The sequence below is a fragment of the Echinococcus granulosus genome (genome assembly GCF_000524195.1).
Source record: "Echinococcus granulosus chromosome Unknown EG_S00002, whole genome shotgun sequence".
NCBI lineage: Eukaryota > Metazoa > Platyhelminthes > Cestoda > Cyclophyllidea > Taeniidae > Echinococcus > Echinococcus granulosus.
In genome coordinates this window covers 341,820-356,661 of record NW_020170382.1, presented here as the reverse complement: position 1 = coordinate 356,661, position 14,842 = coordinate 341,820, and the positions used below count along the sequence as shown (strand labels likewise).

Below are 14,842 nucleotides of genomic sequence, written 5' to 3'. Positions count from 1 at the left end.
GGCATGGAACAAAAGTGCAGTTTCGGGAGGACGAAGTACTTCTTGCCTCTTTACAGAGTGCAACTTTAAACCCTTAAAAACTTTAGCTCTACAAAACTATCTACCATGAATTTTTACAAGCTTCCATTAGAAACGGTGCAACTCCACACGCGCAATTGCAATGTGGTAGCAAGTATCTGCAGAAAAAATAGTCTCGTTTCTTGACAAGATCAAATCATCTCAACGGAAGCAAAAAGCCTTAGCCAGAGGCAATAGTTTTTCTCTCACTAGTTATAATAACCAGTTTTGACTGAAGATTAGAGACGCAAAAGCCAGTCAGCTTGTGAAAAGGTGCTGTCAAAAATAGTTTTTTTCAAACCATTGTCATCAATGTAAGTAAAAGTTGAGAATTGGGTTGGGAAAGGGGGAGACAAATTTCAGCATCACAGTCTTGTCATGTTTTTCGGAAATCACCATCCAGAATACGCAAAAAAGCTCGTTTGAATGCAATATTGGCCATCGCGTAGCAGAAGGGATTAATGGGCGAATTCATGTAGCACATGTAGTAGGCAAAGTTATACAAATGCACATCGATGCACGAATATCCCTGACTCGGAATGTCACAGAATCCCTTGATTATTATAATAATGTGATAAGGCGTCCAGCAGATTACAAAGGCTCCCAGAATAAAACTGATCATACGTAGAGCTTTGCGTGCTCGTTTTCGCTTCCGGCGTTCCACTTTCCCCTTCTCTGCACTCTTCTGATTTCGGAACCAAACAAATCGGTCCCGAATGCTGCCTTGATTAGTGACGTTTTTTCGAGATGCAGAGTTATTATTGCTGTCATGGTTGTTTTTGCTGTCATTGTTACCTTGCGGCTTTGCCGAATCTGTTGAGCTGTTTTCGGTTTTTGCAAAGGAGGAGGATTCTTTGCGCTTGGGTTTTACAATTTTCAATCTTAATCGCAGGAACGAAGGCACCATCGCCTTACTTTTTTTCTCCTCCTTGTGCGGCTGAAGTGTCGGTCGTGTTTCGCTCGTATTTCCAGTGGTGTTTTCCGTGCGGTCAATGTTCTTCTGATTGTTTTTCAGAGTCTAAAAACGGTAAATTAGTGGTTACATATGTAACTGAGCTAAAAAAGGATCGAAGAAACGAGTAGCCAGAGCGGATTGTTATTAGAGTGGCAAATATTTGACATTGGCAGTAGTCTTATGCCTTTTATTTCGAATTGAGAGCTCCTCTGAGTGTCCGGGAGGAAAATATAGACCTGATACCCTTCTTTGTACAAAATACCATCTACAAACCACTTATAATTTTGCATTTATGTTGTAAAATATTCCCAAAGCCATAATTGTTTGCATGCAGACCATATAATTAGCCACACCCTCATATGAGTTTCCCTTTGAACTGGTGAGTCTTGGAATGCGTCTTGCCAAAATAAATCTCGGCCTCACAACCAGTGACGTATTATTCACGCTCATCCCAGAATCCCTCATTAACCTTTTGGCTTTAAATTTTCAAAATTTCTGTGATAAATTGTAGAAGTGCTGTTTTTTTGCTCTGTGATTCACGACTTGAAGGGTTAGCTCAATGCTAATGTGTCTAGAGGAGATGTTTCCAGTACATTTCAACACGTATGTTGACCGGTATCCGTCCCCAAAGCGAGGTGCCTCATGACAGAGCAGCAGAAAGTTTCGTTTCTTTAAGAAGGGGATGAATGCTGGCTGGGTAAACCGAAATGGCCTTTTTAATGCCTCTCTTCTAAAAAGTGTAATACACTGGGTGATTGTTTAACTCCATGTTTTGGTAAACAAGCCAATCAGGGGCTCTACCTTTTCAACTTTGTCTGGTGGGATTTTCTCTGGGCCATTCCAGTAGCTCAAAGCTCTACTCATACATTTCTCTAGGTTAATAAGTCTTCTTTCGTCTTCAGGCATAGATGATATTCAGGGTGTATCAGGTGACCCAAAAGTTACTTCGGTTTTCATTTCGGGCTGCTTCAAAGACTTAAAACTGGCAAGAGCTTGTGACGCATCATTGCTGATAGTTCCGTATTTATTTTAAAGCAGGGATATTATGAATTATCTTTGTTAACCTATATGCACACACCTACGGAATCGACAGTCGGGGGGAAAAAGCCAAGACAGAAACGGAGGTGGCTGCATTGTTTTTCACCTCTTGGGAAAATGGTGCATAAAGTAGAATTTTCAACCAATTTATGTCGAATTTGGATAGAAAGGATTGTAGCTAGCCAAGTTTAACTTTTCAATGTTAAAGTATCACTTGGCAATTTGGAGTTACCAGTTGCTCTTGTCAAATCCGACAGAAGGCACGCAATGATTTAGATGGAGTTCATTTTTTCTTGAGAGAAATTTGTAACGACAATTCATTGTATAAGTTAATTTTGTCTATTTTAACGGGGAAAGATTTAAACTCTGGTAATGTTGGACGCTGCTTCCGAAATATCATTCTACCTAGAATTGCTCTCCTACAATGGCCGAAGTTCATTCTTAGACTAATTAAGTATTTTAGCCTGGTACCTGAATTTCAAACCGGAGACGGAAATTACCCTATGATCGTTTTAGTACGAAACTCCTAGAGTTACACAGGCAATAATGGAACAGTATACATAGACTAATTGCCTGATTTGCAGTTTACGGCAGTCATCAAAGTGAGAGCTATCACCACCGACAGAAGGTTGGGCATGAGAGACATTATTCCTACTTATCTCAACATTTGGAGACATACTTAAAACGTCACCTATCAGTTGACACAGTGGTCGGTCATTTTAACTGGAGACGCCAACGATGACCTAGGAGAGAAGAGGGCAGTATAATACAAAAGACCCACCTCTTTGCAGTGGCCCTCAAATTTAGAAGGGGACTTCGATCCATTTTGCCGTGTCCAGGGATCAATGGACTCCGAGAGGACGGAAGAGCCTCTGCTGGGAGGCGCGTTGGGGGACAGTATGCAGCGGTAGTGATCGCAGAATTCGGGCATTTCAAGGCTTAACGAACTGGACCTCTGCTTACATCCCAAACCCAAATCCGAGGTGGTACGCATGTTGTTAGATTCGCCCAGACCGGAGTCAATGAATTCTGTCTGATGTTCAGTCTGCAGCTGAGGTAAGGAGCTATTCATGTTCACCTGTTTATTTAAGCCACTGTCATTCTTGTGAGACAGGCTACAAAATCAAGCAAGTTGAAACAATCATAATCGTGCATTTCTCCACTTTACGAAAATATAAATTGGATTTTATTATCTCGACAAAAAAGGATTTAAAAAGTTGTGAAGGTTGCCAATACAATGTGGGAAAGCCATGGGCACATTACACTTGTCTGTCAAACTCAGAAGCCAAAAAGCTTTTGTTTCCTATTCAATAAATTTTCATTAGCTTGGGGGATACTTATTTTTAGAAATTCTCACTACATTGTTGGGTAGTGGTATAAAAAGCTTGTTGAAAACCAATTCAGTCGGCCAATCAAGGAGTAGGGACCAGTAGTCCAGATACGTTGATGCACAGAAGGTGGAGGTGGAGAAGGTAAATAAGCTTTTTTAGTGTAATGCTTTAGTTATTTGTATAGCTCTTCGTTTAGGCTTGGCAGGCAATTGAAACACCGCAAATGAATTTCTGCTGAGTAGTATGGCCTCTTAGTTAAGCCAGTAATCCCCCCTCATCCCTTCTGTACGTCGGCAGTATATCCTCTGCCCTAGCATTATATCTTCTCTCGTCTTCAGGGAAGTCCTGAAGCACTACATTGGTAGCGGTGGAAAGCGAACTCGACCCCAAAGGATAATTACACTGATTCTTATTCCTGTATGCTAAACTTTAACGTGACGGAGGGAGGAAGAATCTGTGACAACCCCTAATAGAAAAGTTAGAAATGACGTCCAGCTTTAAGAAGTACCTTACTCCCGATTCCTGCAGGAATACATCAAACAAGTGAAGCGAAACAAGTTGTAAACGATATCGAAGGCTTTGTTATAGAGTTCTCTACGGTAGATGTACGAAGACGTAAATAAAGTGAACCCGCAGTGCAGCACTGAGGAGAGAACAAATAGTCAAGGAGAATCAGACCGGAAAGGATATTCTCACAAAACTATTTCGAGGCCCGTTTTGCATTAAATGACTCTGCTTTTAGGATATTGTTCTTACGACTAACGATGGGCATGCGAGATAGCATCTACATTCCCCCTTCCCCCAATAAGGTCCACAAACAGGATGGAACTCTAGATCCAGTGGAACTGCTAAGAGTGATCAGTGGCACTGCGGTCAAATATCCTCTCAGTTACAGGCCAATTCGATGCTAACACTGCTTGTTTTTTAAGTCCTTTTCCTTACAGCACCGATTGCATTGTGATGACCAGGGTAGTAGGATAGCCAAGGAGAGCGCCGAAGATGACTCTCAAAAGGAGTGAAGAGTTGTGTAATGCTCTAGTTGTTTGTTTAACTCTTCATTTTGGTCTCGCCAGCACTAAAAACTCCGCCATTGCACTCCCGCTTAGCGGTATGGCCTATAGACCATGGCAATAGCCCCCTACCCTACAGCCCCTCATTATGTCATCTTTCCCCTTCAGGAAGTGTCAGGGCTCTACATTGGTACTAACTTAACTCAGTACTGATTTTTTTCATCTAAATAGTTGATAGTATTGTGATTTCTAGTAAGCGAAACCCAAATATCTGTGCTACATTTTAAACAAACTTTGCTGGGTGACATAATCTGCAGTACTGGCAGTCAACGCTATTACGTCTCACTTCCCCTTTACAACTGTATTTACAGTAAAGTCACGTGCGATTCATGTTTGTACATATTCTGATGTGCGCCTCGTGTTCCATGAGGAGAAGGTTAAGTAAGTCTTTCCACCCGCCCTTTAAAGTATGCTACATATGCACAGTACTATAAAACCATTCAAGTCAAAAAAAACCTGTTGCTGATTTTCCTTCATCTTCTTTTTGAAGAAGCGTAAGTTAGTACCCTTTCCCAAAACTGCACTGGCTATATCAAAGCCAGCAGCATATCGTGGTTTCCTAGGGACATAAAAATAGTCCATGATCACGCAACTTCGTGATTCAATTAATCAAATTTCCTTCCTTTCAAACCAGACGTGAAGCTGAGGCATCAAACTTCCCCTTGTCAGTTGGGTTAATAACATTTGCAATTGTTTTTCATTTTTCAGACTTGCTTTAACTGGCCTGTCTAATTACGCATTTCCGAACAACTTAAGTGGGTTCTCCTGCACTCATTACCGACCTAACACAAATCCATTGTGCTTTGTTACCTGGAATAGTTGAACTAGTTGGACGTAAGACAAATAGCCTTAGCTGCGAAGTCTACATCAGCTTCCATTTAAACTGTACGAGGCAAGATCCCATGAATAAATAGACATTTTCTTGAGGAGCAGTTGTTCCCGCACTAAGCGGACCTCATTAACGGTGACTACAGTGACTGCTACAGGTTAGACCCTAGATAAAGACTTTCTTTTCCTCCTCTCCAGGGATTCTGCATTCATTTTATCTTATTTTTCTTCAAAATAAATGTATGGGAGATCGCGTTCTGTTTAGTGCGCAATTTGGCGCTGCATAAACACAACGTAGGTCCATGACTCATCTCGATCTTAACAAATACTGACATCTTGAACTATCTGGAACACACATGTATTCCTTAGCGATAAGAGGGCAAAGTTGCAGACATGATATCTCTCTTTAGTTCGATATAATAAATTAGGGCACCTGACAAATCGGATTTGGGTATCGTTTACTGAGAGCTGGATACTTAGGGTTCCGTGATTCACGGGAGCATATGTCATGGAAGGCGAGAGGCTGCAATTTTAGCGCTCTGACATTATCTGACTTTTACTTCGATGCCTAAAGATGTTAGGTTTGACTTTCGTGCAAAGTGGTCGTTCAAACTACTGGCTATCTGGATCCTCTAGTCAACCCATTAATAAACAAAAAGCATGGAAATCTAAAGACAAACCTACTCAGCATCCTTTGCGTCCAATTTTTGTGAAGCCAAATGATTTGGCTGCTCGGCGTCCTTCTCAGGCGGAGCTCTCGGTTTAGCACGGCTCTGCGGTTCGGACACCCTAACCGAGAGTCCGATCTTCGACATAGTTGTTCCTGCCATTAGGACGAGATCAGCTAATCCACGATGGGTTTCATGCACGTTATGATGTAGCTTTACGGCAGTCCTGTATATCCCCACATAGAGGGAGATCATAAAACAGAGGGGAATCCAAAAGTAGGAGATGGTAAGGATGGTATTAAAGGCCGTGTAATGGGTGAAGGGAACATTGCATTGATCGGAGGGTGGTCGCACCTCTCCAGTAATCTCGTACCAAGCGAACACCATGGGAATCCACAGGGCGGCTGGCAGCACCCAACTCAGAGCCAACATCACCCTGAGCTAATAAAGGAGAGTAAAAAGGGTAAATTAATTTTGCCACTGCTGTTTTGAAGTTGGCGCAGGAATGCACAAGTGGGTGACAAATTCAGCCTTTCAGTGTTAGTGTTTTAACTTGCAGTGTAAATGCCGAATCCTAGATAAGCCATCCTGGTTGAGCGAACCATTGTGAAGGGATAAAAGTTCTTTCACATGGACTGGTATTTCGCTCGTCAATCTATTTCGATAATAGCGGCAGTGTTGCCTCTGAATGCAAGTCCTGTAGGTCTTCTTGGCCTTTCAAAATCCTCTTAATGTTAGGGATTCTCACTATTTACATCCATATAAATAATCACCCCATTTTAAGGAGGAGCTACAGAAATTTGTCTCAGTGCCCTAAGGTCAACTGTCTTACCTCTGTTTCTTTCACAGACACACGTTGGTAATATACTGAATAATAGAAAATAAATAAACAAGTCAATTTTAGATCAAATCGTACATTTTCAAAACTTTCGGCTAAAAACGAGTGATATTCAAATCATTGCCTCTTTTTTTGGGATCAGTAAATCATTTCCGAGAGCCTGCGAATCCCCCTTTTATCTTTTCAGCAAAAAATTGTTTGGAAAAAATATGAAATTTAAGAACTATTAATTATTTTTACGTAATTTTCGGACTTAAACGACTGATTGCGACCTGAATAGGCTAATGGAGAGAAGTAGGAAGGGCAAGGTCCACCACAAGAACACAGCCGAGGGTGAAGCACACATCACAAGCATAAATTACCTACGACTAGCTTTGTAATACTCCAATTGTTTGTTTAACCCTTCGTTTCGGCTTCATGGGCATAAGGCTCCATGTTTGTAATTCCGCTGGGGGCGGCATTGTCTCCGGTCCACTTCAGTAGCCCCTTATCCATCCCTCGGTACGTCGGTAATACACAGTTCGTCCTGATATTACGTCTTCTTTCATCTTCAGGAATAAAAATGCCACAACCCTCTATCTAAGACCGGCCAATGTTCAGTGAAGAAATCGTGATGATGAGTCTTGAACAAAAATGTCAGTGTGCCAAATTGCCAGTCATAAGTAAGTCTACAAATACATCGCTTTTAATCAAGTTTACGGTGTCTGCTGGGTTTGAAAAACAGCATTTCTAGACGCGCAAGGGTGATTCACCCAACCCCAATGCCTAGAGGTGGAAGAGTAGGCTGCACTTTTGAATGCAACATACTCAATATTTTCATCAACAGAGACCAGTAGACAGACAAGAGAAAGACTCTACACTCTGTTACATGGTTGATATGAGGTAAACGAGCAAGGTTATTGCCCAAGTATTTAAACTTTAGATTTAAGTATTAAAAACGAAGGTGTAAGGAGAATTTAAAGATTAGGAAGTGTAATTTGCTCTCCTTTGATGTTCTTTTTAAGTTCCAGGCGAAAATATGGCATAATAACAGGAATGTCAATGTTTATATGATTTGAGGGAAAATCCAGTTTGGCAAAAGCGGAACACAAAATGCTCGCAAGTTTTGAACAATTTGGCTCTTTTTCAACCATTTATTTATTTCCCATTAATGTCAGTGAACACATCATATAACCAGTGGGCTTAGGCCGGTGCTGATGGTCCAGAAATAGTGTCAAAATATTTCGGCGAAAATATTTTAATAAAATGATTACCAACAAGGGCTTTGAAAAAGGGCGAAAAAGAATGGGTTCCTGATTCTTTTTTAAATTGTAAAATATACGCTTTCAACTGGCACTGTACCACTCAACCAGCCTGTTGAGGGAGTGGGTCGGTGCCTGTCCAGGTATCCACATAGACACTAAAACGTCAACTTGGATTTCGGTTTGCTGAATGCATAGAGTAGGGAAGTACGGCTAGGTGTGATTACAAAAGAAATAGTGTTAGCAAAGTTAAAAGTCACCTTACATATCCCAAACTGGGAGACTAAGTGTCTCCATAAAGCTTGCCACATCAATAGTCCCTATCACCGTCACAAGAGAGCGGTCCAAAATGTTTCTGTGGGCCCTATGAGGGTATTACTCCCCAAAGGAAATCACGGCTCTTGGAAATACTGCTGTTTACCAAGGTAGGAGGGAACCGGCAGTGTGGGTGTGTGCACGTTTGGGTGTGGGCGACTGTTGTTGTAAATGCAAGCCAATTTAGAATCAAATGTCAACACAAACATTTTAAATAAATTTAGCAGAGAGTAGCTACCTCCTGCTCAGTTAAAAATATGACACTGAGGCATTCGTTTTACTAGCTACCTTGTTTTCTGACCTCCAGTTGCGATATTTGACCGGGAACTTGACGGACATAAAACGGTCCAGTGTGATCAAGAAGACCGTCACCTGAGACACAAGACAAGCAGTGAAGTCGATGGCAAGCCAGCAGTCACATATGAAATTCCCCAATGGCCAGTAGCCCAGAAGGAGATAGAGGATAAGGAGGTTGAGAGAAATCAATCCAATGGTCAGGTCGGTGACGGCAAGGGAGATGATGAAGTAGTTATTAGAGGCGCGCACTCCCCGATCCACACAGAAGGCGACTAGCACCAGCAAATTTCCAAGAATGCAACATAGCGACACCAGGCTCGACAATATGCCCAGCACCACCTTTACTGGAAGCTTGTAAGTACTGTAGTCGTCCATCTACAATGCAAAATTTTCAAATGGAAACTGAGAATTATACGAAAAAACTTATCTTTTTGCTGACTTTGAACACAAAATTGAGATTAATGTTCACACCGGCATTTATAGTCGAGATAAGCAGATGAAATTTTTTGCTTCAATGCTTCCTATAAAACTATTATGCACAGATCTCAAATGCACAAATTGATTACCCATTTGAGATCATTCGGAAACTTTGGGGTGGAGGTAATTTCTACTCTGCAAAGGGGTGATTCGTCTATTCAAAGGAATCACTTCCTTTAATTATTATATCAAATTAAAGAATGACACCAAGGATCAAGTCTTTGACTTTAAAGATCTTAAAATTAGATGAATATAACTGACTTTCATTCATAGAACAATGGGATTAGTTAAAGTATTTTGACAAGGGTGAATGATCAAAAGACGAGTAAGTTGGACGACCAAGTGGTAAAGCTACTCACGAGATCCGTAAAAAGGCAGCAAAACTTCAAGGTGTTGTTAGGCTTTCAGACATTACCAAGATCCGAAACTGTCGGTACCTAATCAAAAGATCAGATTTGAAATTGTTGCTCGTTGATTGTAGCATCATTTATTTCTACCTAACAGGATGCTCCTATTGGCTCAGCGGGAATCGGCCAATCAGTTTTGGGGAAGACGCGTGCCAACCACAAATTTGGGGCAAAAATGGGATGTGGGCACACACACACACGACCCACCATATGAATTTGGATGATGGAATTGTGCCCCTTAATTTAAATTTATGTCACTACCAGTCAGAGGTGTAAACTACGTGCTTAGGAGGTCTAAGGAAGTCCAAGTCGGATGGTATCAATTGCAGCACCGCACCATCTAGGAATTCACAACTAAGCTCAACACCAACGTCCTAATTTTGATATATTTTCGTGAAAAAAACGATTGTTGACATTTAGATAACCGAATGTGAAATTCATCCGTAATCACTGAACCCACACCCCAAGTTTATTATTACCCCGATTTTTGTACATATCGACCAAAATAGACGATAAATTTTTATGTGCTGGTGAGAAAAATCTCGCCTTTTCATCGGTGTGTGGCTTTGGCATTGTAAGCAAAATTTATTTTGCAGTAAAATTAAGAGGAGTTGCAGGCTTAAAACAGCGTGATTAACAGTACAAAGGGCAGAGGAGGATAACCGCCATTTCCCAGCTAAAGTGAATTATGCAACAACCTCGCTTATTTGGAAAAAATTGCTTTCAAACCTTCCAAGATCTATACATAATCAAAGAAAACAACATTGTTTTGGTCAACCAGCCACTGAACCGAAAAATTTTATTTAGGCATTGTTTAGGTATGGGTCTACCTTTTCGTCTCGCTTGAGCATGCAAGCAGTCTAACTCCATGTTGCTTCTAGTCCCTTCAAAACGTTAGGGGAAATTATGACAAAGCCTCTTATTACTCGCTGATTCTTGTTGTAATAGGAAGTTTGCTGAGTCCGGAGGAAAAGTCCCTCCAAGCTTTAATCTGTCAGCCTGGATTTCTGTAGAAGAGGAATTCAGCAAGCAAAGTCACTTTGCAGTACAAAGAGGGAAAAACATAAAGGAGGGGCATTAATTCCCCTAGTTATCGCTAAATTACACCCCAGATTGTAGTTCCCTGGAGAAATAGCCAAACCCGAAGAGTACATATTCAGTGATGTGGTCATTAGGGAAGATGATGACGAGAAGGCGATACAGTTTTACTGTTCCTTAATTTCCTTACTAAAAACCTTTCAAACCGAAAGGATAGTTAACGAGACTTTAAATAAATTTCAATTTTTATTCCCATTAACACTACCCAGTTAAATTACCTATCTTCATCGCCCAAACAGATGAAAGGAAAATGAAGACTTCTCAGCGATTTCGACTTCTGTGTAATATTTCTTTAAAGGGGACAAAATAATTTTCATGATGAATCATTTAGTACCGTCCCGTAATGAATGGTTGGGAAAGTAAGTCTTCTTTTTATGGGCTCCTCGACAAATCAGGACATAGAAATCCCGGAAACCTATTCACGTTGAATTAGGACAGCCTTGTACAATCCCGTTGTTTATTTGAGTCACGAAGCATAGATCCTCTTTATCGCTGTCTCGGATACTTTCTTCTCATTCTTGGACATTACACCATTAAATGTCAGTTAGGTCTCCTGCGGTCAATGCAGTTCCAAGGATGCATAGGCAGAGGGGAAGGCCGAGGGTAGACACTCGTCAACCTTGTTGTTTAGCACTTGGGGGAGGCATGCTGCTTGGTAGCAAGATTCAACCCTTGGAAAGGACTTTGTAAACTTGATTTTGATGATAATTTTTTAGATGTTGATGCATTGATTTCTGGAAGACACTCTATCCTTATCAATCGCTAGCACCACGCTCATTCGAGGCTAATTTGTGAACAACAAATTTTTCCTTGTACTTTAACGTCGTGGGTGATGATGAGACAGCTGGTTTCCGTTTGAATCAACTAGGAGGGGAAAGTGGTGGGGATGGCGGTGGTGGTAGTCACTGGACGAATGGATTGCATTAATGTACCATTCATCAACAGATAGCGGACAATAAGACTCAAAGGTGACCATCGTGTCTCTCACGTCCTCACCTCACCTCACCTCACCTCACCTCACCTCTTATGGTGTCACTGAGCTAGTGGATCGTTTGGGTACTGATGAACTGACTTGTGATAAGGAATATAAAGTTCATTAATGAAGCAAATTAATTATCAGTCAGTTCCAGATGATCCGCTCACTACCTACTTCATTCTGTATTTCTAAGGCATGCGTCACTTCAGTCTCATCACATTACACTATGCTGTCTGCCTCCTAGGTGAATGCAAAGGTCAAATAAACTTCTATCGCGGTTCATCTCACACCCATATACCCACCCACACGATGTAATTGAAAGTGGAAAAGAAGGTCTCCACCCCCTTCACTTCTTTATCATCTCCACTGCCATTAAAAAAAATCAGTACTACTTGACTCATCAGTATGAAGATAGTTTCCTCCTTATTTTTGTAATATATGACTACAACGCAATGCATTCCGTCACGAAAGGTATTTGGGAGGTGTTTTGCACTTCAGTAGTAGGAGAATGATGCAGATAATGTCTACCTCTCATACTCCTGCTCTGCCTCCGTATTGCCCAGATGAATTGCCTTAAAGTGGTGATTATCACCTCATCTTATTTGACAATCCCTTAACCACATACATGCCTACGCTATAGGCAGTGAGAAGGATATGGTTGCCTGAATTGGGCGTGTTTGGCCCTACCAACAAGTGTCATTTGGGGTTTTACGTCTCATCGCAAAAGGGTTATGAAATGAAATGGTCACCATTTTAACAAAAAATGTATTCACAAGCTTTCTGTTGTTATTTAAAAATTGCTCAAGCCTATTTGTTTACCACATTCAAGCAAGAACCTTCCCATGCAATTATTTCGCCTTTGTGCTGAATAACAAGCGCCGAGTTTCGACTGTGCCCATTTCTCTGTTTTGTCTTAAAAGTGCCTTTGAGCCTGCAAACCGTAAATTTATAATTGGCAATCATAAAGTGCATGTCATACAACACCACTGATGAAATAAGCTGCTTTAAAATTAGTCACACTATCGCCTTGCCTATCCCGCAGTTGCTTACGCTTCACAAGTGAGCTCTTCAGCCTTCAGATCCGACCATCCAGGGTTATGGCCTCTTGGATCTTCTCTATGGCGACAATAGATATTCAGATATGATCGGAAGCACTAAGGCGGCGCTAAGCAGGCGTTTCCGTTCATTGATGACACGAGGACTACTTGGTTGTGTTCCATGATTAGCTGTATCAGGCAGTCTAGCTAGCTGTTTGTGCTTTTCGATGTCCTTTAAGATCATGCCTTCAAGGTAGCCATAGAGTTGACACAGCAGCTCTTAGGGTGTGAGAAAAAAAAGCTGACCAATAGAGACCAGACATTTTGTTGTTCTACTAATTTAATAACCCTTGTACCACTGAACCGAGGAATTGAAGTCCCTCTCAAAAACTAAGAAATGGAATCATCCTCAGACCAAGAGCGCCGCACGTGTATGCCAGTTTAACTTCAATCAATTTGTCTGCAGTACAGCATTTAGTGTAATCAGCTACCACAAAGTGAGGCTGAACAGGCAGCATATTTGTGAAGAGAATTGGAGCGTCACTTATATGTTACCATAGTAGTAGGGAATATATCGTATGTAGTGTAAATTTGTCTTCTTTTGCATGAATGATTGTATACGAGGGGTACTCACAAAAACAGTCTATCATAGTGTCCGATAGTACTGCAGCCCCATGAGACTTTTCTGAGGAGAAAAAAGGCGTAATGCTTGGGTAGAATGTGCATTGCAGACGTATAGAAGGACAGGGGCGGGAGCTACTGGCATGGTTTGGAGGCTATTTTGCCTAGTAGAAATACAAAGGCGGAGCCTTAAGTGCCCGTGAGATCAAGACAAAGGGTTAAACAAATTATCAAAACACTACATAGCCGCCCTCTGCTCTTAAGTGTTGTCGCTGGCGCTACCCATGTTTAACCTCCCGCGTCGACCATCACGACGTAGGCGGTGCTGCAATTAAAAACACCTCCGAATTAACTGCACCAATTATCGGGCCTGCATGTAGCCGAGAAGATACTTGACCACAACGTCACTGATCCCTCTTGCTAATTTTACTGGTAATTCTATCTATTTTGGTTCTATCCAGCTGGTATAGAGGTGGAAGAGGTATCACCCGTTCACTTCATTGACATCTTCACACAGGGGACGAAGACAGCTCCCTAGCAAACTCTTCCAGATGGCTCACGGACACGGCTTGTATCGCTTTACTTGATAATATCATTCCTGAAGAACGCGGGATTCGAGTAGTTGTCGAAGGTAGACGTCATTTTCGACCCCATTTCCCTGTCACGTAAAGGTATAGCATTTAGTAATGAAAATTAAGGTAGTTATCCTTTAGGATTAAATTCACTCTACTACCACTAATGTAGCTCCCTGAGGCTTACCTAAAGACGAAAGACGATATAATACTAGGGATGTACATGTATTGCCGAAGTTGAGAAGAGCTACGAGCTACTGGGACAGCCCAGAGGCCATGTCGCTTGGAGAGAGTACAGAGGCGGAATCTCAAGTGCCCATGAAATCAAAATAAAGAGCTAAACAAATAATCAAAGTATTACAAATGGACATGCCAATCAATTACTAACAAGATGTAGTTGAATTTTGTGATATCAAGTGTTCACTACACTCGTGGTGAAGGAACTTTGCCTCAACTGCAATCTATTACACCTTCGAGGTGGACATCTTAGCAAATTAAGACTCACAAGCAAGGCTTATCTCATTTGCCAAAGTGATCGCACTACCTGGAATCTGAGAATTATTAACACTCTTCGGTAGATAAGCCTTTAAAAAGTTGAAAAGTGCATTAAACATTAAAACATAACCCAGTCAGTATAACTTATTCTTTCTGAAGGGGATAATGAGTACTCCCATTCCAAAGTCAAATATTATTAATATTCATGTCAGATGCAGAACGAAACTGTCCCGTTACAGCATCAATTTGCCATCACATTCACAATTAATAACGCTGCAAGATTATTAAGGGGAGTGTAAGAAAAATTACAAATAAAAAGCATTTTAAAAGGGCTTTTAGAGGAGGAGAGGGAGGAAAGGAGGTGATATGGATACTGTATGTGGATGCGGACGTACAGGTGACGTCCAAGTTGAACGAGTACTTGCAGTTTCACTGTTTTCACATAAAAAGGCGTTACTGCATGCATTAGTAGGCGCCTGAAGTCCCCTTTTACGACTACCAATGGTCGGGATACTTGTAGC

At 41.3% G+C, this 14,842-nt stretch overlaps 1 protein-coding gene across 1 annotated transcript; it reads right to left on the bottom strand. All coding sequences in view use genetic code 11, as the record gives it.

Annotated features, from left to right (window-relative positions):
* Positions 1 to 433: 433 nt before the first annotated feature.
* EGR_00434 (Muscarinic acetylcholine receptor M5) lies at positions 434 to 9,599 on the bottom strand (the record flags this gene model as incomplete). The annotated part of the gene is given in 6 exon segments (XM_024489683.1): positions 434 to 1,075; positions 2,832 to 3,165; positions 5,964 to 6,388; positions 8,630 to 9,013; positions 9,475 to 9,516; positions 9,531 to 9,599. 6 exon segments carry the CDS (start codon positions 9,597 to 9,599, stop codon positions 434 to 436), a joined length of 1,896 nt encoding a protein of 631 aa, XP_024355680.1.
* Positions 9,600 to 14,842: the final 5,243 nt, after the last annotated feature.